Source organism: Manis pentadactyla, chromosome 1 (assembly GCF_030020395.1).
Source record: "Manis pentadactyla isolate mManPen7 chromosome 1, mManPen7.hap1, whole genome shotgun sequence".
Lineage (NCBI taxonomy): Eukaryota > Metazoa > Chordata > Mammalia > Pholidota > Manidae > Manis > Manis pentadactyla.
Window position 1 is genome coordinate 68053540 of NC_080019.1, and position 27329 is coordinate 68080868.

Sequence of the window (27329 nt, forward strand, 5' to 3'; positions counted from 1 at the left end):
GTGATGTGTCCTTTTTCACTTCTGGTGTGAGAAATTTGTGTCTTCTCTCTTTTTTTCTTAGATAGCCTGGCTAGAGGCATATCAATTTTATTGATCTTCTGAATTTACAACTCAGGTTTTCCTGCCCCAACAATGGTTCCAAAGGTGGTACTGGATAAAAGGACCTGCTGTGGATGTACCTTTAGTACTGTGGTGATGAGGTGGGGGCGGGGGGGAGTGTTCTGTAGTCCTGTGATTAGGTCTCAGTCTTTGAGTAAGTTTATGCCTTTGGACTATGAACTTCACAAGTGTTTCTTCATTTTTTTCCTTCACTCTTAGGTGGGAAAGGATGGGTAGAATGGGCTGCAGTGGGGAATTACCCTTCTCCCCTTTCAGTTAGGTTTTAATAATACCCCAGCAAGTTAGGCTTTGCTAACTAGTTTCCCCTGAAGAGAGGCCTTGATAAGAACAATATACTTTGGCAGATTTCAGAATGTTTCTTTTCCCTTCCCCCTGCTGGAAACACAAATGGAATTTTCTCTGGTATTTACTGTGGGAACCTGGTTGAGCTTTTGGAGATAAATCTCAGTATTGTAGGGGACCCCCTTTCCCCATGACTGGATCCCCTAGAGTTTTTAACTCTCAGACTTGTCCATAGTGAGTGTCCAGCAATTCATGAATTACAGCTCAGGTTTTCCTGCCTCAACAATGGTTCCAAAGGTGGTTTCAGCTCCACTAAGCCGTGACCTCCTGTGTTCACCTGCAGATCTTCAGGGCAGTGATTTTCTTCTCTTACAAATCCAAGAAGAGTTGTTGATTTTTCAGTCTGTTCAGCTTTTGTTAGGATGACAACTATTGGCTTCTTATGTGCAGAACTGAAAACAGTCTATTGTCATTTTATTTTTCAGCCTGGCTTCCTAGGAACTGCTCTTGGGCCAGAGCAGCTTATTGCTCAGTCACTGTTTGATTATATAGGTTGTGCTTAAGCCCCTTGTGCCAGTGAGGCTTCCACCCTGTGTTGGTAGATGTGTGTGGGTCTTAGGGAATGATTTCAGGGCTACCCCCTGTTCTGTTTGCCCATGAGTAGGTACAGCTTAAGTGTAAGTGCAGAGCCTTCCCCAACTTCCAGGATTGACTGTGATCCCAGGAGGGCACCTGGCTGCTTTTAAAACCTGTGTTAAATGTCTGGCTGCTCTATGCTAATTTGTTTCTGCACATGTCAGAGAACACCAACACCCTCTTTACTTGCTTTTCATCAAGATCTCCATTGTTTTCAACAACTCCGTTAAGCAAGATATTGTCTATACTTGATTCCAGATAGAGTCAGTACTCCCAGACAGCTGCAGATCTTCATCTTGTGGTCTGCCTCAGCCCTGAGGCCAAACTCGTATGCCACTAACAGGAGCTGAAGGCTGGGGCCGTCTCTCTCTTTTCCCAGAATAACACCCTGTTCTGTGGGCCAGGGGTAACCCCTGTTTCTCTGCTTGCCCCTCCAAGTGTGGAACCTGTGTTCTATAAAGGGAGCCTCTGAGATGGGGCATTCAGAGCCCCAGTATTCTAAGCCTACTGTGCCTGGGTGAGAGTTACTGCCTCACAAGTAAGGGAAGGGAGCTTCATTCCTCCCAGCTGCTGCCTAGACTAGAGCTTCTCCGACACACCAATTGTCTGTTTCTTCCAAGGTAGCTAGAGAGAGAGAGAGAGAGAGCCCCCATCTTCTTAGCCACGCCTGCCCAGAGTAGAGTCCCTATAAAGTTTCCGTAACACAGAGCTCTGACAGGGGAGAAGGGCACAGGGGGACTGAGCAGTTTATGGTTTATGTACTATAAATTCTCACTGAGAGTTTGTAGATTTTCTTGAAGAATTGTTTCTCTATTTGTTTCTCCAAGGGCATACCCTTAGGACAATTTTTGAAGACTTTGTCTTTTATAATTTTCACCAGTTCAAAGATTGTTTTGCTGGGGAAGAGGGTATGCTAAGCTCCTCATTCCACCATTCTAGAAATCCTTCCCTGGTTTAAACATTTGAAAATAAAATTCAGTAACATCTTTGAGCCAAACTTATGAATTTTTTAACACTAGTATTTAAAAATAAAGTCAGAAATATAGGAAGAACCACACACCCTTAGCAATACATTTGCCTGTTTAAAAGTATTCCAGGAATATGTGAAGAAAAATTTTTAATTTTCATCCCTATCTTTGTAAAGGTCACCACTGTTAACAGTTTAATGTGTGTCTTTAAGATTCTTGAGAATCTTCAGAAAGAGCACCTCAGGTTATGAGAAAATTAAGTAAGTGACACATGACATGCTTCCATGAAAATCACTGCTGCTTGCATTGTGCTTTCTAGTCATTCATATCTGGAAAAATTCCTTACGGAGCAAATGATGGAAAGGAGGGAAGATGTATGGCTTCCACTCATATCCTACAGAAACTCGCTAGTCACTGGAGGTGAAGATGACAGAATGTCTGTGAACAGTGGAAGCAGCACTAGTAAGACCTCGTCAGTAAGGAGTAAGAAAGGCCGACCCCCGCTGCACAAAAAAAGAGTAGAAGGTAAGTCTTCCATCTCAGTGAGACACACATAGTCAAAATGTAGACAAAAAGTAGGACAGAGAAGCGTCAAGGAAAAAGTTGCAAGAGCATGAAACACAGAGCTAGACAGTCACAGGGAACAGAAGGATGTAGTTAGGAAGGTTTATAAAATTGATCCCCATAATGACAGGTCTCTGACACAGAAAAATATCAAAGTTCATTCTGATGATTCTAGTGAGTTGTGGGTAGTTGTGGTATATTCACGTTTCTCTGCAGCAAATTGAGTATACCAGAAGAACTTTTCATTTCTACCCCTTTGATGAATAATTTGTTTTGTACATTAAAATAAAGATAGTCAAATCTGGTTTTATAACCCTCATGGACTGTGGGGAATGGGTTGAATTACCGTGAAAATATGATATGTAGATATTCATATATCCAGAAAGACTAAAAATTGCTTCATTAAAACAAAACATTAGTCTTAAACTATGAAAACTCAAAGTAAAAAAGCTTATTTCTTCAAATAGTGTTCTCCCATCTCCATGCATCTCCTAATAAAGATGCTTCAAACCAGGATCTGAATCCTGCTCCACTCCTTTTTACAACCTTCTATTTACTATTCAGCATCTCATCTCTGCTGCTTAAAAAATAGTGACTCGTTAACAATTTTGGTAAAATATGTGGCATAGTTAGAATTTAAATAAAATGTCTCATCACTGGGGAGGCCATATTGACTATTGATGAAGAATACAAACTCTAAAGTCAGAGTTCCGGAATTCAAACTTGGCTTTCTCATTTTCAGCTACATGAATTTTGGACATGTTACTTAACCTCTCTAAGCCTCAATCACTAACCAAATGAAGGATGATCAGAGTACCTGTCCTGTGAGCTTTGTGAATATTAAATGAGATACTCCAAATAAAACACTCAGTACACACACAGTGCTTCCTTACCACGGTGCTTGGCACATGAGTAGCGGTCAATCAGTGTCAGGCTGCTGTTGTCACAGTGTCATCATCGTCATACAGCAGTGCCCCTTATCTAGCATCAGTCAGTGGATTAGGCTGAAAATATATATATTTCAAAGAGAATAAAAGATTTGAAAATATTTACAGAATTAATGTTAAAGTTCAAGATTTCCTTTCAAGTGTGAACTTTAGGACTTAAAATCTGTGGTCCACAGAAAGAAAACCGAAACCCTGTCTTTGTAGTGTAGAATCCCAAACTTTTCTCTAAAGAATGACTTCAGTAATTCATTTCCATTTGAAAATGTCTTCCAGAGCTATCAGGGTTCTCCATCTCTCTCTATATATATATATTTTCCCCTACTCACAGCTTTTCCTAGATGTAATACATTAGCCAACATTCATCACATCTTTGCTATGTGCCAAGAATGTGTTTTACATGCCTTATATCATTTAATCACTCGTTTGACTAATATTTGTAAAACATTTAGGTCATGCTTTACAAATGCTACTAAACGCTGAATAAATGTTTTATAAATGAACTGAGTTTAACACTATTATCCATATAATAATACAGAAGAAACTAAGGCTTAGAGAATTTAAGTAACCTTGTATAGTCCACTAGCGGGGCAGGGCAGTCTTACTTCAGGAGTGAAAAAAGCATATATGAACCAGATAACCTAATTTGGTGATAATTAAATTGTGAAAAAGAAAACTTCCTCTGTGTTAGTTTGAAATTTACCAAGTAACTATGGGGGAGGTTACATGCCCTTAGGCAACAGAGTGTCATCTGTTTTGGGGTAAAGATGAAAAAGCTTTACAAGAAGTATTTTCATTGAATCTTCAGGGGTTTCAGGATTTCTTCAGAAGGAAGAGTGAGTTCTTCCTCAAGTTATTCATATATTCAGAAAGTCTTTACCAAGCACCTGCCTAAGAACTATGGTAGATGTTGCAGGTTATAAATTAATCACAGAGCTCTGGGTACAGATGGACAGGGAAGCAGGCAATTTCAGTTCAGCATGGTAAGTATTCTGATGGGCCTGAAAGGTTCTCTGGGACATAAACAGGGAGTGGCCAAACCATTAATGAAAATCAGGAAACAGTTTCTGTAAAAGACGACATGTAGGAGAGCTGAAAAATGAATTCACCAGGTTAGGAACCAAAATGACAGCCATTCTTATGATCATACAGTTTTAAGTGTGACAGCAAATTAAAGTTTTTAATAAGTCTGGAATTAAATGTTGAATGAAAAGTGGTATGAATAAAGAAGATGAAATAGTATCTTTGCTTATTAAGAGGAGAATCAGTAACTGAGAAAAGATCTGAGCTTCATATCAGTGGAATTATCTTAACCAGACAATAGGTCGGTATTTCCAGGGACAGAAAAGCCAATCCAGAAGGTAGAGATGTTTGACAAAATGTTTGAGACTTGGTAAATACACTGACAGAGATGGAATGCTTCATGGCAAATAAGGAGCCTAAAACATGTGCACACCTCTGAGACTTAATAGAAGAGGAAAAACAATGGAATTCATATATACTTTGTGATTAAAATTCATCAGAAGGAAAAACAGCAGTAATCCTTTTTTTTTAAGTCTCCCCATGTTAAGAAAGTAATTTAAAATTTGTATAGGTGGAAACTTTATAATTTAACATTTATATCAGGATGTAGCTTAGGTATGCAAATAATGCTTTTAATCTACTTAAATCTAATTGTGGAGATAACAGATACACTTGACAAATCACCTGCCAATGCAGGACAGTTACAGTTAAGTCCTAAGCAAGCAGGAATGATTCTGTCATTCAGAAGTTAAGAAAGAATGGGAAGTAGGGGCTGGTGCTCAAGGAGAGCTTCCCTGATGAGGCAGAACTTAGAGTCCTGAAAACAGCCTGTCATACACCCCAACACAGAGCCTGGCAAAAAAGAGTTACTTCCCTGGTGAGTCATCCAGTCAGACCATGGGATTTGCTGTCTTCTCAGTCAAGGCCATCAAGACTTTCAGTGTTGCTCCCCGGAGCCCTTGGAAGACATAGGAAATAAGTTCTTTACTGCCTGAGCAAAGAAAGGTTAGAGGGGTCTGTGGCTGATGCCATTCTTCCCCTTTTATATAAGGTAAATTAATTCTTAAGAATGGAGGGACTTGGAAGAGGTGATATGTGAGGATAGCTATCATTTAATCCTTACAGTGTACTCTATGAGATTAGTACTGATATTCCATTTGGTAGATGAGAAAACTGAGTTTTGGAAGTTTAATAAGATACACAAAGTCACACGAGTGAGTGGTGTAACTGGGATTCAAACTGAGCAGTCTGACTCCAGAGCCATCCTCTTCAAGTCTGTGCTACCACGTCTGCCAGAGTTCACTCCATCCGTGACATTCTGTGACTCTAACTGGAACTTTACAGATGAAAGTTTGGATAATCCATGGCTAAACAGAACTGACACCATGATTCAGACTCCTGGCCCCCTGCCGGCACCACAGCTTACTTCCACTGTCCTGCGGGAGAACAGCCGGCCCATGGGAGAACAGATTCAGGAACCTGAGTCTGAGCATGGCTCGGAACCTGACTTTTTGCACAAGTAAGTAGTAAAAATTTGGTTTTTGGCATAAACCTTTAGCTGTTAGAGAAAAACCTTAAAGAAAAACTTTATTTCATCAGAGCACATTACTGATCAGTTCATGAAAAACAGAACTGTAAATAAAGGTTAAATAATTTATATTTGAAAATGTGTAAGTCTGGAAACACTTACAATATCAGTTCCTCAAAGTCCAGAGACTTTTAAATGCATGGTATCTTATGCGTTTGTATGAGATTTGCATGAGCACATGTATCTCACTAAGTACTGATTTCAGTTAAGTTACAGATTCATTGGGCAAGTCTGTTTCTTCTCAGGTACTTGCCAAGAAGACATGCAAGAGAGTCTCTAAGAGTCTCTGCTGAGATTGTTACTAGTCTGAACACCAAATAGACTTTTATAATCCATTTAATTAATAGTACTTAGTCTTAGTAAAGTTTATATTTTAAACATAAACTGTTCCTGGATTAAGTATTGTTAAGATAAATTTTTTAAATTCTGAGTATTGCCCTTCCTCTAAGAGAGGATCAAGGGCTTAACTTTTCCCACATGAGCAATTAAAATGTTTTCAAGTACCAGTGCCCTGAAAATTATAGAAGGGGCAAGGTGGTGGTGTGACTTTTGCTATAAAGAAACTTAACTTTTTGTTTTCTACCCAACTTTGAAATTATCTGTCAAAATCTCCACTCATATTCTGATGATGCTGTGAACTACTCTGATGGATAAAAGAGAGAATTCTCACAACTCAACAAATTTAGCAGATTGGGAAGAGGTAGTGTGAGAAGTATTCAGATCCTAGGCTTTCATAAGGCACCCCTGCACTGAGAGCCCCCTTTCTTCAGAGCTGAAAGGATGAACATTGCCTGGAAATTCCTAGAACAGTAGTTCGCCTTATGACCAGCATTCCCACCCCACTGCCTACATGCAGGCTTCTCCTTATCTGAGCAGCCTGCTGTGCTTCTCTGACCTTTTACCACTGGCCATGGTCTCCATGCTTTTCCCTAGGATAGGTGTGCAATATTAATCAAGGTGGTAGCCCCACATGATATAAAGACAGTTGCTTAGAACTGCATGTGACAGATTTTTACCTACTAAAAACCATTAAAGTTTATATCCTGTAAAATTCCCAAAAGGCATGTTAATGCAAGTGTCCATGTGCCAGGGAGTATAGAGCGTAGTGAAGATTCAGCCCAGGATGCACCTGACTCCAAATGTCCTCAGAAGGACTGAGAAAAAAATGAGTTACACCCTTCCTTGTTCAACTCTAGAGCGCCCTGAGCCACCAGGTCGGCCACCCTGAGAGGCCCGGCTGTCCGACGGGAACACCTGCAAGTAGGGCAGCACCTGGGCCCAGAGGTCTGAGGGGTGTGCTCCTGTTTGCAGGTATAGGTGTTCGGGGAATGAAGCTGTTAATTTAAGCACCTGTAGGGGAGGAAAAAGTTTTCTTCGACCCTCATAGGGTCCCTGGCTGGGTCTGAAAATTAAGCTGAAAGGTTCACAGGAGAAAAGGGTACAAATTTTACTGAATTTTTCTATGTACATGGGAGCTTTCACAAGAGAATGAACACCTGAAGAGAACAGACCAGTAAGCTTTTTTTAGCCCTTTCATACAAATGGTGGATTTGTGCAGAATTGACAAGACAAAGGGAAGTAGTCCAACTAGGGAGGACTAGGTAGTCTTTATCTTCCTTAACTAGTTTATAGTTTGTTGGCAAATCCCTCTGGGTGCCACCTCTGGACTGATCAGTCTGTCTCTAGTAAGGTGAGGATTTATTTCCTGCCTTGAGGCAGAAAAGGGGGAGCTTTTTCTGTGTTTACTGATTTTTTTATTGCTTTTGGCTCAAAATAATTTTTAGTCTCAAAGAGGCATATTTTGGGGTGACATATTGTGGTTTCCTTCACACCTAACAACTAGCCACAGCCAGTTTCTCTTGGAAACTTAGGCATCTCTTTGGGCAACTTCCATGCAGACAGACCCTTCGCTGATGGTGTCACCCTTGGCCCTGGGATAAACCCAGCTCCCTCCCAAGTGGGGGCCAGCCAGCTGTGGCCTTCTTAGCATGGGACTGATTCGCTATATGTACCGTCTGCTTCCACAGAATGAATAATAGCGCTCTCTCTTAGTCCTCAGATGCAGATTTCTTGGTTAGGCCAGCCGAAATTAGAAGACTTAAATCGGAAGGACAGAACAGGAATGAACTACATGAAAGTGAGGAGTGGAGTAAGACATGCGGTGTAAGTGTTACGTCAAGTATCACATGAACATAAATGACTGTGTTGCTGATCATTTTGTGGGATGACTTGGGTTTCTTTGATGTTTGGCCTTAGGAGTTAAATCCTAACTCAGGATGTGCTGTGCAGTGCAGGACAGGAATGGAGGGCATGGCTCCGGAGGCTTTCAGAGTTTAAGTCCTAGTGCCCTTACTTGCAGGCTACATGGTCTTGGGCAAACTTTAAAACCTGTGTGCCTCACGTTCCTCATCTGTAAATTTTGAGTAAAATTATTTTCGTGGGAATTGACCCATAGCTAAATAAACATTTACTATTATTGCATTTAAATAACATTTCTTTCTGATGAAATGACATCTTGAGTGAACCAAATGAATATTACCCAAGGGTCAGTACCACAATTTGTGCAGTGTCTGCTGGTTATAACTGGAATGTGTGCTTTCACTGGTTAGAAGACCGAATGTAAAAAAGAGCCAGGACTCCAGTTAAGAAACCTGAGCAGCTACCTGATCGTGCCTTTTCCTTCAGCCGGGGCCTAATGGAGGAAGATGCTGAGCCCATCTTTGAAGATGTGATGATGTCATCCCGGAGCCAGTTAGAAGATATGAATGAAGAATTTGAAGACACCATGGTTATTGATCTAGTAAGAAAATACAATACGTTTTTCTTCCATTAAAATATGTGGAGCTGTTGGTATAAGGTAATGCTCTCGTTTCCAAAACCCTGTGGGATGAGGAGTGAGGTGAGGAGGCGGCGGCACCACCGGCCAGCAGCGGCGGCGGCTCTCGGAACACCTGTGGGCGTTTGGAGGCGCTTACGTGTTTTCGAGCATGCCCTCAAAGCACTCAGATTTTTGATTCCTGCATTAACAGGAACTGGTTCCTTCTTCTTATCTTCTTGATAAAGAGCTCATACTACTAGATCTTTCAATACAGCATGTGCATCTGGCTTCATAACTTTAAGTTGGAGTCTGACAATATGTGCTCCAGCCATCAAGTGCAGAATATGGACCTTTTTTGTTCAGTGTGATAAGACATCTCTGAAATTAGGAAATTTGAATATGGATAGGGGATATTAAGGTAAGTAATACATGGCAGTTTTGTTAAGTTTCATCTGTCAGAAACACATATTGAAGTAATTATAGGTAAAATGACATGGAGAAGGAACAACTGGGAGATTCACGATATTGCAGCTCAGTGATGGGTATGTGGGAGTTAATCATACTAGTTCTCTCTGAATGAGTTTGCTAGGGCTGCCATAATAAATACCCCTGACGGCATGGCTAACAAATCTATTTTCTCACAGTCTGGAGGCTAGAAGTCTTGAGGTCAAGGTGTCAGCAAGACTGATTTCATTCTAAGGCTTCTCTGCATGGCTTGTACACGGCCATCTTCTCCCTTTGTTTCCACATGATCTTTCCTCTGTGCCTGTCTCTTCTTGTAAGGACACAAATCATATTGGAGTAGAACCTACACATACTACCTCATTTTACCTTAGTTACCTCTTTAAAGGCTCTATTTCCAAGTAACAGTCACATTCTGAGTACTCGGGGTTAAGACTTCAACATATGAATTTGGGGGGCATAATTTAGCCTATAACATTGTGCTTCATATATTTTGAACTTTCCATAATCATAATGAACAGCTTTTGTAGAAAATGTGAGATCATATCATTCTAATCTATAACCTCCCTCTCCTTGCCCATCAAGTAGCCTTCCATCTACCTGCTTTGGGAATTTAGTGAAGTTTTGTCACCCAGTATTTGGTTTTATAATTATTCTACAATTCAAAGATATGTTCTACGTTTATAGGCCCCAAAATTATATGCATTTACATGTTGAATTTATTATAATTTGAAAATTTTTATATGTATGCTCCACATAAAAGCCACATTCTTTTCCTTTCAAAATTTGACCCTTATTTGCACACTTTATTGTCTTGGAGTTCAGGAAAAAACTAAGTGACTGGCTTCTCTTTCCAGCCCCCATCAAGAAATCGGCGAGAGAGAGCTGAGCTGAGGCCAGATTTCTTTGATTCTGCAGCTATCATAGAAGACGATTCAGTAAATGTTAAATTATTACTGCTTTGATTTTTGGTTTCTGGGTCTTGTTCATCCATGAAATTAATTGTGTTTCTCATTTTTCTAGGGATTTGGAATGCCTATGTTCTGAAGTCTGAAGAAAATTTACAAATATGGAACTCTATTATTTAGAGCTAGAGGCCTATATACTGTGATAGCTTGTTCGGGGAAAAAACACTTTTGATGTGATCTGATTTGTTTTTTAATCAAATGATTGAGGTCAATCCCTTTTTACAGTGACAGAAGAGGAGCATGTAAATTATCCACGGGAATGTCACCTCAGAAAGACTGACCTGAAAAGTCATTGTGTCCTAATAGTGGACTTATCCCAATACAGATGTGTGTGTTTTTCTGGAGGGAGGAAGAAATTTTAAATTTTTAAAACAGCTGTCAAGATAAACACTGTTATACACCTGTTTTATGAAAACTCAGCATTGAGTAAAAAAAAAAAATATTTTTAACTTTATTTTCCTGTTGTACAATTTAAAAACCGTTTTAACATTTTGCCTTTTTATGTTTTAAAAGCTAACCATTTTTATTAAACCTCTGAGTAAGCAGCTCATCCTAATTGCTGAAGAGTGTTTTGGAGCTCACTGGATTTGGTTGACCTTGTGGAATACAGAAATATGGAGGAGAATATTAACAAGCTAAGATGAAAATCTGACAGTGCATCTCTGCCAAAAACCACACACCCTCTGTGGATATGGATATGAATTCCCAGATTTTATATACTCTTAAATAAAAAGGTTTATTTTTATTTATAAGGGGGCATAAAATAAGAAATGTCCATGCAGCCATTTTTCCAACAGATGCTGTACACCGTTCATTTTATATAGAATAGGGATCAAATACAGTACATTTTCTATTGGTATTTGTTCTGTGCGTTTTTAGCAACTTCTACCAGCAAATAAAGTTCTCAGTAAAACAAAATGGTTCTGAAGTTATCAGTTTGCTATTTTTACCACTTATTTCATGCCCTGCCAAATTCAAGTTACATAGACATCCGTTTTCTTAAAAAGATAATCATGAAGAACTCCTTTGCCATTCAAAAGTAATTTTAAGTGTAACATAACTATGTCTCCTTCCCATGCACTTAATACCCTTACGCGCTAATTTTGTGAATTAAGTTTACCAATTATAGAAGTATGTGCTGCATAGAAGTCTGTGCTTAGAGGGTGAAGTTCCCAAGCTTACCTTGAAATACAGCTACATTTCAGTGTTAAATGTGCATATTAAGAATAATTCTTTGGGGGAAAGAAATTAAGAATCTTCAGGACAGCCTTCAATGGTTTAGAGTTATATTCTGCTTAGACTTTTATGATTTGCTGCTTTCATTTGAAAAAGCCCACTTAGTTTCTTCCTTTTTGATTTTTAAAGTAAGCCTCAGAATTTCCAAACCAATCCATCCATAAGTGTTTCTGGGCTGATTTTTAAAGTAGCTGCAACAGAATCATAAAGCTTTCCCTTTTTATCAAAAACAAAAGGCATTTTTAAAAAAAATTCGGTGCATCCAATGATGATTGTCTTTTGATGGGAAAGCAGAATGGGTTATCTAATTCATCCTTTTAGTAAACAGGCACAAGACAGATTTTTCTCAACATGTGTACAGTTCTAAAAAATTTGGTCACCAAAAATGTTTTATCTGCTAACTTAGCAATTCCCGGGCTCCAATTAGGGAGGCTGGGGTCTCACTTTCTTCCAGAAATGTGGGCTTCACCAGAAGTGAAGGGGTAGAGCCCTGCCTGCCTGTGGTTCTGGCCAGGGAGCAAGCCAGGAGGAGGAGGTACCCTGGCAAATGCAAATTGATAATTGCTTGACAGTTTGATGTGGAAAACAGATGCTGACTTAGAATTGTAGACTACCATGCAACAAAAAAAGGCTTAATATCTACTCCAATGGGTTTCCAGTTCAGTTTGAAGTCAGTCGAATTTTTGTATTTTCAGTGTCTCCTTGATTGGTTTTGCTAGTAATTCTGTAAATTGTACATTTGCAATATGAGGTTTTTTTTTTCCTTTTGTACAATTTGAAACTGATGCTTCATCTTTCCTTTAATAAACTATTCAAAATCAGGCTTGTGGTAGTCATCCTATTGTTGCTTCTAGGTAAAGGTTTAAAGATGATTTTGTCTGCTGCTCTTCAGAGTTTGCACTTTCAGATAATTTGTTAAATGATGGCAAAATTACTGTATCAGTGGTTTTTTGGTTTGGTTTTTTTGAAAAATAAGGCTGATTAATTTTCTTTCATTCCTTGGATTTCTGTGGAGAGAGAGAGTGGGTAGGGTCAAGTTGTCTGGGTTCAAGAGAAAGTCTCTTGCAGGCTGAGCTTTTGAGGCGGCATGCACACTGGTCTATAACCTGGTTCCTTATCCTGCCTGAGACCCAGACCCTTATAGGCTTATGCATGGTTTCCCCCTAGTAGTGACCCTTTAAAGACCACCCGGATTCTATATGACTGCAGAAAAGGTTTCTCGACATTGGTGTCAGATTTCCCTCCAAAAAGTCATGCCCTATACTTGATGGGCCCTTCCACGTTCTTTGGGCTGTGTTCATTAGATGGTCTAAGATGTTTAGTGCAAAAAAGGCAGGGGATGCAGGAGGGTGAATCAGCAGGTGAGCTCTCCAGAAAGCCAAAAGGAGAGATGATAAGGATGGGCCTCTGTGGTAGCTCATCTTGAAGGTCACAAGCTTATATTACTAAACCTGGGCTTTACCCGTATGACTGCCTTGAGACAACTTGGCCAACCTCCCAGATGTAAAGACTATCTGGCCCTGCTCTCCAAAAAAAAGCCGGTCCATCAAACAGTGTCTTCATGGAAACAAAGGATTAGTACCTACTCAGGCTTTTCAGATCAGAGCAAACTCTCGTAAGGCTCCATCCCTTCCACATGCACCTTGCTCTGTAGAGGTGCTATCCACCATCACTTTTAAAGGGCCACATCACTAAAAACGACAACAGCTCCTGCTTGGAACAGTGGAGATCCCAGGCTGACAGTGGTGCTAAGGGCTTGAGCACCAGTAGTTCTCACTGCAAGAATAAAGCCACAGCTCTGCAGAAATCCTTTGGCACCTAAGGACATAAAATTCTCAACATCTGTCAGATTGGTGAAATCTAGGCAAGTCAGTGAGTCCATCAGGAGTATCAGCTCAGTGTGCGGGTGAGCGTCTACAGGCTTCTCAGACTGGGCAGACAACATCTAAAGCACCAGCAAGAGCATCAGTGCCCCCAGAGGCAGAGAACTGGTCTGCGAAGACCGACAGCCAGAAGAGAAGCTGGAAGAACCTCACCAACACGAGCACTGAAAGGCTCCCCTGTGGCTGTGCCCCCAGAACTCCCGCAACTCAAAAAGATGACTGGCCATCATGATGTAGCGAAGCTTTCCAAATTAGTAGCTCATGGGTCCTTTGAGACAATCCCTGAGGAGCAGACCACCACCTTTTTCACTCCAACCCTTAGGAGTTCGTCCCACCTAGCTCATTAGTTGAGAGGCAGTACTCAAATGGTTAGAAGATAGACTTGGGGCTCAACAAATCCACCTGGGTTCAAATCCCAGCCTCACCACTCACTAGCCATGTGGCTTGGGATGACTTGGCTAACTTACTGAGGCTGAAGCAGATCCAGTACCACGCAGTGCCTTCTATGTCCACCATAATTTTACCCTATTGTGTGCTCAGTCTGAAGATGGACACTTCGCAGTGCTCCATTCAGTGAACCCAAGTCCTCTCTGGTTGCAAGATTCAACATTTTTTCCCCCATAAGGTGAGAACACCAGCTGAGAAATTCATTCCTTAACAGCAGCCGGTGAGTATATTCACTGCTACCCTTCTCAAGGCATTCTGCTGTCCACAGAGGCTGGTTGACTTAGCAGAGCTTCCAAGGTTCTGCCGCTTCATGGTTCCTTGACCACCAGCTCTATTCCAAGACTTCCCAGAAGCCTCTTGTACAAGTGCTTTCTTGGGCTGATTCCTCTACCTCATAGCACCAAGCCCTTCTCACCATCCAGATTTCATGACCTGTTAAACCTGTAACACACTTACTGGACCCTTTCCTCAAAAAGAAAAAATAAATAAATAGCACAAGCTTGTGTATACTCATTTTTATATGGACTATAGCATGATCATCCCCAAGTCATTCTAAATCCTAGGTTGGCTGACCCAAATTGAGCTGGCCAGGTTTAAGGTGTTGCACCACATGCCAACCAGCCTGTAGCTAGGTCTCTAAAAGCCCAGTAGTTTGCCACCATTCCTTTCCCAGTTTCCAGTGGCTGAAACTCTGGCCAAGACATATTCTCTGTCCCCTAGGAACTCACCACTAGTTAGGAAAATAAAAATATGTTTAAGGTTTAAGGGGGAAAAAAGGAGATGAGGTACAATTAAGTGCTTAAAAATTCCTGCTATAAAGCAGAATCAGTTGGAGCTCACAAAGTGAAATGAACTGATGGAGAAGCTGGGCCCTTGAGCATGAGCAGATGGGAGCTTCTTGGTGTGTTCCAAGGTGACTGGGCTCAAAAAAACGCATAGGTGAGCAAGGGAAGGGCAAACCAGAACCTTCTGTGTGGGTTAAAGATTTTGGAGAGCAGTATACTATAAACGAACTGCTAGAGCAGAGGAACAAGATCTGGGCCTAGAAATAACAGCAAGACTTTCATCATCTAGGAGTGGGCCACAAAGAGATGCCACTGGGGAGATTGTTGTAAAAGGACTCAAGAGCCCAACTAGAAAGGGAGACCTCCCTTTTCTCCAACTAGAGAGGAAGGAAGGAAGCTCGAGAAAACAAAATAACTTCAAGGACGTAAGCCTGGCTCCCTGGAGAGGTGGGGTAGCTGGTGGACATGGGGACAGTGGATGGTAAGACTCACTCATTGGTTTAGGTCAGGTTGGGCTTGAAATGATAGAACATTCAAGCAGTGCTCATAGACCTTTGGACCTAAGGGTCTGTAACATGGGAAGGTAACCAGTGGTGGAAGGAACGGGGCTCTCCTATAGAGGAAGAAGTGCACCCCGACAGGCACCCCAAACAGCACTCTGTGTTCACCTTTTGGCTGAAAGCACTTAGGATCACCAGTCTGATAACTTAATGCTGGACATGCTCAGCAAAATAAAGTCAAGGATGGGGGGGAAACTATAGTGATCTATGAACATAAAGGACTAACTCCCAGACTGATACTTAACATAGGTAACATAACCACCCAGTTATAGTTACATAAGCATCCAAATAACCATGTACCTTCAGCTTAAAGACAGAATTATAAAAAAGACTTGAATTTTACAGAAGGTTTACTGTTGATAAAACTGTAGTGGTTCTGAAACAGTTATTCTGGATTGAGCAAATGAGTAACAAAAAGATAACAAGCCAGTTTTATCACTAGGAGGAGATAAGATAATATGGAACGGGAGAGGCAAAGAAGCCATATGCTGGATTGGAATTAAAAGTTTCAGGATGAACTCATGACTTTAGAAAGATACATATATGTGCATGCTCCCCACATACATATATATACTACATGTTAATATAAATATTTTCCTAGTCTGACAATACCTAGAAGATATGATATACCCCCAGCATCAATGTGAACATCTAGTGCCAATTTCAGCTTCTAAATGACATCTCAAGAAACCAGGGCTTTGGAGAAATCACTGATTCCAGGGCTTGGCAAAGAAAATAATAGAAGATGAGCCTGGCACCCTATCCTGTGTCAAAATATAAGGAAGTGCATCAAAAGTTACCGGGACATAAAAAGAATCAAGGAACCAGCTTAAAGGAAACCCAGTTGGCGAAATTAGGAAGTTTTGAAAACAAAATGAGTAACATTTTAAAAGAATCCATGAGTCTTTTTTCTTGATTGATAAAAATATATTCATTCACCAAAACATTTACAGAACAGCTATGTACCAGGCACAGATTTCAACTATGAATAATATATGGTTCCCAATTTCAAGGAACTTTTAGGGTAGAGTAGGGATGGGACAGGGAGATAAACTACAATGTGTGTTTGAAAATCTAATAGTGTTAGCATAGTAATAAATTTTCAGAAAAAATTTCATGAAAAATGTTCTTTAAAAAATCCATTAAACTGATAATTAATACAAAATTAAAACAGGAGAGGAGAAGCATTTTCCAGGAGAGTACCAACTAACAAATGCAGACAACGATAGAGTAAGAAATATAACACTTTATAGTCAAAATAGCTAATTGGGGCAAGAATCAATGGAAACTAAAAGTACTAGGTGAAAGTTTGTTGACAGGCCTAAAGAATATTCCCAAATTAGTTATTAATTCCAAAGAGAAAATGGTAAACTTTTCATTTACCATTTTTCACCGTCTTAACAAAGTGATCAGAATTTTATCAATAAAGGAAAAACTAACGTTATGTGCTTCCTAATGAGATACACAGAACAAGTACTCTTGTGCATTACTCCTACCTGGATTTAAACATCAGGAAACAATTAGACAAACCCAAATTGAGGGCATTCTATAAAATAATTGGCAATCATTTTCAAAAATGTCATTTTACTGAAAGACTAAGACAATGGCTCTTGTTTCCTAGGACATAAACATTGACATTTTCAGGGACAGTCACAATTCTGCAACTCAACTGAGTCAACAAAAATAATTTATTATTTATGGAAGAGATGAAGCAAACAGAAAATATTAAGAACTGGAGAATGTAGGTGATGGCCTGAAAAATTCCAAAATAAGTTTTAAATGTGCCAACACATTTCTTGAATCAGGGTATTATGCGCGCGCGTGCACACACACACACACACACGAAAATATGTTTCTAGGGGAATGAAAAGATGGGGTATTTTTTTGAATATTATTTAAAAGTAAGGAAACAAGCTTTGCCCTAAAGACTAATTATCTCATCTTATGAAAAAATTATTGGGAGATTCAGGAGATAATACATAGAGGTGTCAAGAGTCAGCTCTATCTAGGTGACATTACTGTTTTCTTTCTAGTTTTCTTGATTATTCAGATTTCTACCATAAAAAAACATGTATGCTCAAAAAAAATTAGTTAAGATTTTTAATAAAGCAAATAATCTTACAGTAAGGCACAAATGAAATCTTCCTAAAATTTAATTAACTTAAACCACTCCAAGTTATTACTGGTATTTAGATTCCTGGGTTTCATGACTGCAAAAGGCAGGGATATGTGTGAATAGCTAGACAGTAATTAACTATTTCCTTTTGATTCATTTACAATGGAATGTTTGCATGTTTCCTCCAAGGACGCTGCACCTTCTTGCTGGCCAAGACATCCAGGTCACAGCAGATTCGGGCACGTGTGGAAGATGGTTGGATGATGTCATCTACAAACCCTGGTGAAGCACAGAAGAGGAAGTTGATGGTCTGCGTCCTCAGGTGATGCCACCACCCCAATCTTGTACTCGGCCTGGGCACCCTCTCTGGGACCAGCAGTGTGAGCAGGACCCAACTTGATATAAGAGGGTCTGGGCCCTATGAACCCTTCCTGCACCCCAGGAGCTCCCTGTTCCTCTGGAAGGTCCCCAACTTCTGGCCTAGAAACACTTAGCAAGAAAAGGAAAGTTTGATACACTCCTGGCCAAGATGAATTCAGTAGGAAATAAAATTAAGAAAATACACTGGTATTTTCAAAAATCGCTATAATTCCTCCCAGCCCTCTGCAATGTGACTTCACCACTTCTCTAACTGAGAAGTGTATCCTGTTTCTTGACCTGGCTTTGTGACTGGCTGTGGCCAACAATGTGGCAAAACTGACACTGGCCAACTTCCAAAATTAGCCCTCAAGGTGCCTTGCAGCTCCCCCCCACCGACACCACCACATAAGGGAGCGTGGATTTACCTCCTGAAGAATAAGAAGCCGTGTGGAGAGGCAGTCTAGCTGACAGCCACCACAACCACGTACATGGAGCCGTCATGAACTACCCAGCCCCAGCCAAGCTACTAGAGGACTACAGCTGCGTGCCTGATTCTAGGCAAGACCAGCAGAACCACTACCCAGCTGAGCCCAGACCAAAACTGCTGACCCCTAGGACCCATGAGGGAAAAAAGAGGTGGGTGTTTGAAACCACTCCGTTTGGGTGGATTTTTACACAGTACCAGGTAACTGGAACAACGCTAAGAAATTTAGTCATTTCAGCAGTGCTGTTCTGATTCTGGTCACCAAAGCAGCCTCTGCAGGCCCCACTGTCCTTCACTGATGACTGCCCAGGGACAACCCTAACCCTCGCCAGTCTCCGGATTCAACTGTGAGGATAAAAAGGCAGTGATGTGACACCTAGAACACAAGTGTCCCAACCAAGTGAATAAAGCTGCCCTTCCCACCACAGTCCCTACCTCTCACTGCGGCAGGAAAAGGGTTGGCAAACTTCTCGATATACTCGGCCTGAGCAGCTTCCACATTCTCATGCCCTTTGAAGATGATCTCCACAGCGCCCTGTCAGGAGAGGGGTCGGTGAACTTTGCTAGAGGTCTCAGCCGGGGCAGGCCTCCCCCAGCTCATCACCGCGAGGTTGCGAACTTCCTGGTGACTCAAAGTGTACTGAAGAGAAGGGCGCAGAGGTGGGCAGACACTACCTGGAGACAACCACCACGACGCCAGGGCTACGGACGGGACGCTCAGCTGTGGTCCCCGTGACAGCAGCCCAGGAAGAGCCAGCAGCTTCTCCCCCAGATTCCCTCCTACTCACTAAACCCTCTCTAATGGCAATTATTCTCTGAGACCGAGATGTTCAGCCTATTTTCCAGTCAGATCCATGGTCCCCTGCATCTAAGAAAGTAAAATGCGGTTCTCCTTTTTCCTTATCCTGAGCTCTGAGCACACAATCCAGTGGCCAGAGACAGAAACTTGAACTGAAAATGTGGAAGTAAGAAGAACTGGAAAATGAACCCCTTAAACTCATAAAAGTCAACTCAGGCGGGCTCCAGAAGGTATCTACTTCAACAGCTATTTCAGAGCAGGAAAGGCAGGAGAAAGAGGCTAAGCAACAGGAAATACAGCAGTCCCGCCTCATCCACGTGTCCCTTCCTGTGGTTCTAGTTCCCCCAGTAAGCCACGGTCAGGAAGATGCTCCCCCTGACATGTTACCAGAAATCCAACAGCAGCCTGACACTGTGCCTGCATCATCCCCCTCACTTCACCTCGTCACATACGTGTGTAATGCCTCGCATCGTCACAAGAAGGGCGAGTACAGCAGAATAAGATATCTTGAGAGAGATACCACATTCACATAATTTTTATTATAGCATATTGTTGTAATTGTTCTATTGAGTTACTGTCCTTACTCTATCATAGATATGTATGCATAGCAAGAAACACAGTATCTACAGGATTCAGTACTATCCATGGTTTCACACATCCACTGGGGATCTTACAACACATCCCCTGTGCACAAGGAGGGGATGCTGTACTTTGCCCCTAATCACCAGGGTCAGACTTACAGTTCAGCTTCTATGGGCTGAAACAAGTGGCTCTGCGGCCCTCCCTGGCAGATGAGACAGGGCTGGGGGATGTGCAATCTTCCCAAAGGCTAGTTAGCTTCTAATCACTCAACTCACTCTAATTGCACTTATCATTCTTTGAAACCAAGAATGGACATCTACAGAGATATGGCATCATGGAATGCATAAGGGGGAAACCATGTTTTCCCATCTAGTTACTTCAAAAGTACTTAATGCATAGATCATAAGGAAAAAAAATGCCTTTCCCTTTTACTGACATGCTGAGGATGCACTGGGGCCCCTCCCACCCTGAGCATAAAGACACCAGCATGCACCTGACAAGACAGTGCAGGACAGGAGGCACAGGCCCTGGGGCTCAGGAGTCCAGGCCCCACCTCCCTGGAGTCCTGCCCATCTCAGGGGCCCTGGCCCCCCCAACATCTCCCAGCTGTGTCTCTGCTCATGCTGGGAGAATACAATGCTGGGCCTAGGAAGGGAGAGTTCTCACCTTTGCTCCCATGACTGCGATCTCTGCTGTGGGCCAGGCATAGTTGGTGTCACCACAAAGGTGCTTGGAGCTCATGACATCATAGGCACCACCGTAGGCCTAGAAGAGACCCAAATGCTGAAAGTTAGATCCTGAGCCAACCAAATCAGATCCCTGAGAGATCCAGGAAGCCAAGTGAAATGAGGACAAAAAGCCAGAATGGCCCACCAGGGCCACTGAAGGCCCAGTGTCTTGAGGCCAAGAAGCCAGGGCAGAGAGTATGTGGGTGTAGTCCAGAGGTCTCTCCCAGTCAGTGTTCTTTCCTGGCTTTTCCCTGAGATGACTGTGAACGTCACTACAGCGTGTGGGTGCGACATTGTAAATGCGGTCCTCCAGAGAGCTCTTCAAGGATGGGTGGGGGGCTCCTCCAGCCCTGCCAAAACACAGCGCCCACCCACCCACGGCCATGTAGCTAGGAGTGAGTGGGCTCCCGGGTGAGCTCCTCACCTTCCTGGTGATGACGGTGACCTTGGGCACAGTCGCCTCAGCAAACGCATAGAGAAGCTTGGCTCCATGGCGGATGATGCCCCCATATTCCTGTGCCGTGCCTAGGTCATGAGAAAAAGTTACCCCTCTCAGCTGTGAAGTCTTCCCCTGCTCCCCAAAGGGCCAGGGGAAGGCTGCCCCTTAAATAGCCCCATCTTCTTGACACCCAGAATATCGAAAAGTTATGAATCCTTAGGGAATTTTACACAGTCTTCAAATAAAGTGGATGCCTTACTATGCAAAACCACCTCTCTGTCAACAACTTACCAGGCAGAAATCCAGGGACATCAACAAAAGTGATGAGTGGAATATTGAACGCATCACAGAATCGAACAAAACGAGCCCCTTTCACAGATGAATTGATATCCAAACATCCTAGAGAGAGAGAGATTATACATCCTGCCTTCTGGGTGACTCCTAATTCCACTCACAATGGGAATGTGCCCTCAGCAACCCCTAGAGCTGGTTCCTGTGGGGACACCAAAGTTTTCTCATCAGAGAATTATAAAGGGGACCCTTACACTCCAGGAAAAACAGGCACGACAGGAGGGCCCACCTAGCACTGGCCAAAGGGAGCCCAGAAGGGGCTTCAGATAGAAGGGCATGGAATTAAATATATTTAAACTTAACTGTAATTAAATTTGCTGGGAACACAGCCCAGTGCAGGCAGTCGCACTCTGTGCCTCACTGACCGAGCGACTGCTGCCACCAGAGGAAAGCCTGTTTTGTCCCAGTAGAACCAGTTGTGGGAGACACCATTCAACAGATGGCCTGGAGAGTCCTGGCAGCCCAGAACCAGATTCTGGATCCACCAATTATGCCCGTGTGCCCTCGGAAAACTACTTCACCTTTCTGAGCCTGAGGTACCTCACCTGCAATGTAGGGATGTTACTAACTCCTACCGTAATTACAGAGATTAAAGGAGGTGTATCTGTAAAGCAGCACAGAGTAAGAACTCAATTATTAGCAAATGCCCCGCTGCAACAGTTCCCAACATAATCCATGAGGCCAGCACTATCTTGATACTAAAACAAGATAAGGACATTATAAGAGAAAAATGAAGACCAAAATCCCTCACGAACATATAGATACAAAAATTCCTAAGATGTTGTTACCAGATCAAATCCAGTAATATATATAAAAATACTTAGCATGATGACCAACTGGGGGTTATCCCAAGAATTCAAGGTTGATTTAACATGTGAAAACTAATTAAGTTATTAAATAAAGAAGACACATCATCTGGTCATCTCAATAAAGAAAGCATCTGACAAAATTCATTTATAATTTAAAACTAGCAGTAAACTAGGAGCACAATGGAACTTTCACAATTTGGTAAGGATTATCTACAAAAATACTTCATACTCATGGATGAGAAGAAAAATTAAATCCCAGTGGTACTGAGCTATACCTATGCTGTCCAAAAGAACCTGTCATGATGATAGCAATGTTCTCCGGCTGTGCTATTCAACATGGTAGCCACTAGCCACATGTGACTACTGACCACTGGAAATATGGCTGGTACAACTGAGAAACTAAGTTTCTAACTGCATTTACTTTTATTTATTTATACTGTTTTCATTATTTTCATTTTAAATTTTAGTATCTAGCATAACGGACATATCCATATTTTCAAGCGATTCCTATCAAAATCATACAATGTTCTTTTATAGAAATTGATAAGCAGGCTCTAAAATTTGTATGGGCAATACAAAGGATAGCAAATAGTCAAAACAGTGCGTTAAAAAAAAACGAAATTGGAAGACTAACACTAGCTGATTTCAAGACTTAGAAAGCAGGGTTTCTCAAACTTGGCACTACTGATATTTGGGGCTGGATAATTCCTTGTTGTGGGGGCTTATCTTGTGCACATAGGATGCTCAGCAGCATCCCCAACCTCTATCTACTAGATGCTACCTCCCCCCACATCCCCACCTATAACAACTAAAAATGGTTCCAGTGTTGCCAAATGTCCCAAATCAAAACAGATGCCCACCCACCCTGAGAACCACTGAGACCCAGAAATACAGCACGGCATAGGCATAACGACAAACAAAAATAAAGAACACAGGAAAGATTGTGAAGAAATAGATCCACACAACTGATTTTAGGCCAGGCACCAAAACAATTCAATGAAGCAAGAAATCTTTCTACCAAATGGTGATGGAACAGTTAATCGTCTATCTGTATGGAAAAAAAAGATGAAAGACACCTGTTTCACTCTACACACAAAAATTAATTCAAAATGGATCACCAAATGTTGGCTAGGTTGTGGAGAAAGGGGAACCCTCCTACATTGCTGGTGGGAATGTAAATTAGTTCAACCATTGTGGAAAGCAGTATGGAGGTTCCTCAAAAAGCTCAAAATAGACATACCATTTGACCCAGGAATTCCACTTCTAGGAATTTACCCTAAGAAAATGCAGCAGCACAGTTTGAAAAAGACATATGCACCCCTATGTTTATCACTGCACTATTTACAATAGCCAAGATATGGAAGCAACCTAAATGTCCATCAGTAGATGAATGGATAAAGAAGATGTGGTACATATACACAATGGAATATTACTCAGCCATAAGAAAAAAACAGATCCTACCATTCGCAACAACATGGATGGAGCTAGAGGGTATTATGCTCAGTGAAATAAGCCAGGCGGAGAAAGACAAGTACCAAATGATTTCACTCATCTGTGGAGTATAAGAACAAAGGAAAACTGAAAGAACAAAACAGCAGCAGAATCACAGACTCCAAGAATGGACTAACAGTTACCAAAGGGAAAGGGACTGGGGAGGATGGGTGGGAAGGGAGGGATAAGGGCGGAGAAAAAGAAAGGGGGCATTACGATTAGCATGTATAGTGTGTGGGGGGGCATGGGGAGGGCTGTGCAACACAGAGAAGACAAGTAGTGATTTTACAGCATCTTACTACACAGATGGACAGTGACTGTGAAGGGGTATGTGGGGGGACTTCGTGAAGTGGGGAACCTCGTAAACATAATGTTCTTCATGTAATTGTAGATTAATGATACTAAAATAAAAAATAAAAATAAATAAAAATATAAATAAATAAATGAATGAATGGATGAATGAATGAATAAATAAATAAATAAATAAATAAAAATGGATCACAGACCTTACCATAAAATCTAGAGTTTCAAAGTTCTTAGAATATAGGACTACCTTTACAACCATGTAATGGGTAAAGATCTCTTGGCTGGGACATAAAAAGCTTTAATCATAAGTAAAAACATTGATAAATGGGACTTTCACCATATTTTTTAAATAATGTGAGTCAAAAGACATCATTAACTAATGGAGTAGGCAAGTCACAGATCAGAAAAAAAAAATTTTGCAATACAATGTCTGACAGAGGTCTCACATCCAGAACATATTAAAAAAAAAAGCCCTAAAAGTAAACAATATAAGGACAAACACCACCACCAACTTAGGTAAAACTTCCCTCTTGCCAAACACATTTCTGAAATGACAAAAATATTCTGTATCTTGTTTCAGATGGTGATTACAAGGTTGTATACAATCGTCAAACTGTCAAAACCCATCTAAATTAGCACTTACAAGATATGCGTTTTATTGTGTATAAATTATAACTCAATGAAAGAAAAATGTTTTGAATCTCCACTCCTCCCTCTCTATTCAAAATCTATGTTAATGACCTGAAAGAAAGAATCTGAGTGATGAGCCCCAGGATAAAGACAATTCTAAATTAACAAACTGCAAAAAGTACAAAGAGGCTAGAATAAATCAAACTGAAAATAGAAAAGATAAGCAGTGACAAGCAAAATACTGCAGTGGTTGAGGAAATGAACACAGAAAAGGAAAACCTGTGGCCCTAGCTACCAGGAAGCAGTCTCCAGGTCCAGGGGCCTGACATTTTATCACTTTAGGCACTAGTCCCCAGCCTACCAAAGTGTCTGCCACCCGGAGAATGTCCAGTGAGCCCTGGCTAATTTCTACAAGGGAAAAATGAAAGAGAATGGAGGCCTCCTCTGTGAGCCTCTAAAGATGCCTTTCAGTAACAGGGAATGAGTAAGTCAATGAAATGAATGATACTTTTTTCAAAAAAGCAGTGACCTACTGAACTTTCATACCATGCCACTCCATAAATATCACAAAAAATTACTGAGCCAAGAAAGAGGGAAGTCAAGGAATCACAATGGGACCAAGTGTTTAGGCTAGAGTGGGCCCCTGGGGCACATACTGTAGGTATTAGCAGATAAAACTTACATGATGCGCCTAATAGGATCTTAAGAAGTGGGCTTGTGAAGTCAATTTGCGTTGTAGGGCACTAGAATCTGCAGATGTAGTCATGGGATAAGAGAGACCTTTGAGAAGACACAGGAAATCATTTGATATCCATGCCAGGGACAAAGCTAGGAGGAGGAAATGAAGAGATCGAAGAACAGTTGAGAACAGTAGGAGCAAACTGCAATTGCAGTATGTGTAAATTCCTAACTTTAAACACTTTTTCTAAAAAAAATGGTGGTGTAGGCAGCTCCAAGCTCCTGACTTTCAACAGAAACATCAAGAAACAAACAGAAATTGTCAGAACCAACTTTGTTAAATCTCCAAAACAGGTAAAGGTTCTCAACAAACAAGTAAAACCTGAATCAGGTAAAAGATAACTTAAAAGCAGTGGGAAAGCTTTGTGGCATTTTTAATTACACTTGCCCCACACTCTCCCTGGTTCTAGAGGGAGCAAAGAAGACCTCAGTCACAAATTACTGGGTAGGTCTGTTCTAACTTGTCTGGGGGCTTCCTGAAAGACAGACTCAAGACTTTTGTCTCTGTTTTGCCTAACTCAGAATTCACCCAGGCTAGAAAAGTGGTAGGCAGTGCTCAAGAACATTGTTAAGGTAAAGAAACAAACTGCAGATGTCAGGGATAAAAGATTACAGCGCCTGGGAGAAAACACCCAGAGAGAGCATTTCTTTGGGAAATCAGGGCGTTCAAGAACACCTGTGTACACAGGGTACTTTAGCAAGACACCAGTAAACCTAGGACCAGATGCATGCTCAGAAAAGACCTAAGGAGGAAAAATTAGGAAATACCTTGAGATGAATTAAAATGAAAACACAACATTACAAAACAAAAGACCTGAGAAGACCTTAAACTTGAACCTTGGGATGATCCATAAACACAGCTGAAGTCCAGCTAAGTGTTGAAGGAAAACCCCAGCACAGAGCCAATTTGCAAAGACTAGGAGATATGCAAGATTGTGTTTGTGTTTTAGCACCTAGTATTCAAGGAAATCTCTGTCAAAACAATAGATGGATGAAAGCTGAGAAACACAGACTTCAGCGACCACATACAGCAAGGAATATAGTCTCTACAAAAACAGCTGAGGAAAATCACTAGATTAAGGACAACTATAGCAATCAACAATTTAAAAAATAACAAACCCTGGGAAAAGGGGAGAATATGGTTTCCAGAGTTACCACATTATAATATTCAAATATCCAGGTTTCAACAAAAAATAACAAGGCATACAAAGAAACAGTAAAGAACACCCATTCAAATGAACAAAATTGGCAGACTCTATCCCTGAGGAACCCCAGACATTGAACTCACTGTTCAAAGACTTTAAAACAGCTGTCTTCAGCATGCTCAAAGAGGTAAATGAAAACATGAACAAAGAACTAAAAAATCAGGAAAACAATGTGTGAAAAAAATGAGAATATAATAAAGAGACAAATTATGAAAAGGAACCAAACAAATTTTGGGGCTGAAAACTACAATAAGTGAAATCAAAGATTCACTACAGGGGTTCAATAGGAGATTCAGGGAGACAGGAGACAGAATCAGGGAACTTGAAGATAAAAGACAGTTTACATTATCCAGTCTGAGGAGCAGAAAGGAAAGGAAAAAATGAAGTGAACAAAGACTAAGGGGTCTATGGAATGGCAACACAGTAAGGGAGAACCAGAAGGAGAAGAGAGAGAAAAGGGCAGAGAGATTATTTCAAGAAATAATGTCAAAAAACTTCTCAAATTTGATGCAATACATGAAGCTACAAATCCAAGAAACTCTAAACTCCAAGTAGGACAAACTCAGAAAGACCCACAATGAATACAAAGACAGAATCCTGAAAGCAGCACATGATTCATCACATACAAGAGATCCTCAAAAAGATTATCAATTGATTTCTCAGCAGAAACCAAGGAGGCCAGAAAACAATGGGATGATATATTGGAAGTGCTGAAAGAATAAAACTGTCAACCAAGAACTCTGTATTTTATAAACTGTACTTCGAAAAAGGGACAAATTAAGAGGTTCCCAGATAAAAAAGCTGAGGAGTTCATCACCACTAGGCTTGGCCTATAAGAAGTAATACAGGGAGTCCTTGAGGTTGAAATAAAAGGATACTAGACAGTACCACAAACTGTGTGCAGAAATAAAGATCTCCAGTAAAGGCAACTATGTGAGGAAATTTAAGAGCCAGTATTACTGTATTTTTCATTTGTAACACCACTTTTTATTTCTTACATGATTTAA

At 41.1% G+C, this 27329-nt stretch overlaps 2 protein-coding genes and 1 long non-coding RNA gene across 5 annotated transcripts in view; 1 reads left to right on the plus strand and 2 right to left on the minus strand.

Annotated features, from left to right (window-relative positions):
- LOC118908253 (uncharacterized) overlaps positions 1–4660 on the minus strand; it is a 32819-nt gene extending 28159 nt beyond the window's left edge. Inside the window, exon 1 of the long non-coding RNA XR_005023114.2 lies at positions 3464–4660. This is a non-coding gene — a long non-coding RNA (uncharacterized LOC118908253). The remainder of the gene's footprint in view (positions 1–3463) is intronic.
- The window catches only part of STAG1 (STAG1 cohesin complex component), a 463391-nt gene extending 450960 nt beyond the window's left edge, over positions 1–12431 (plus strand). For both annotated transcript variants that reach the window (XM_036877372.2, XM_057498066.1), the window contains 6 exons: positions 2326–2531; positions 5882–6056; positions 8178–8288; positions 8811–8925; positions 10263–10343; positions 10429–12431. In XM_036877372.2, the coding sequence (XP_036733267.1) occupies positions 2326–2531; positions 5882–6056; positions 8178–8288; positions 8811–8925; positions 10263–10343; positions 10429–10452 (712 nt within the window). In that variant the 3' untranslated portion in view covers positions 10453–12431. The remainder of the gene's footprint in view (positions 1–2325; positions 2532–5881; positions 6057–8177; positions 8289–8810; positions 8926–10262; positions 10344–10428) is intronic.
- A 4939-nt stretch (positions 12432–17370) lies between these two features.
- The window catches only part of PCCB (propionyl-CoA carboxylase subunit beta), a 96302-nt gene continuing 86343 nt past the window's right edge, over positions 17371–27329 (minus strand). For both annotated transcript variants that reach the window (XM_036877374.2, XM_036877373.2), the window contains 5 exons: positions 21084–21191; positions 20778–20878; positions 20292–20390; positions 18680–18779; positions 17371–17679 (listed from right to left, as the gene is read on the minus strand). In XM_036877374.2, the coding sequence (XP_036733269.2) occupies positions 17558–17679; positions 18680–18779; positions 20292–20390; positions 20778–20878; positions 21084–21191 (530 nt within the window). In that variant the 3' untranslated portion in view covers positions 17371–17557. The remainder of the gene's footprint in view (positions 17680–18679; positions 18780–20291; positions 20391–20777; positions 20879–21083; positions 21192–27329) is intronic.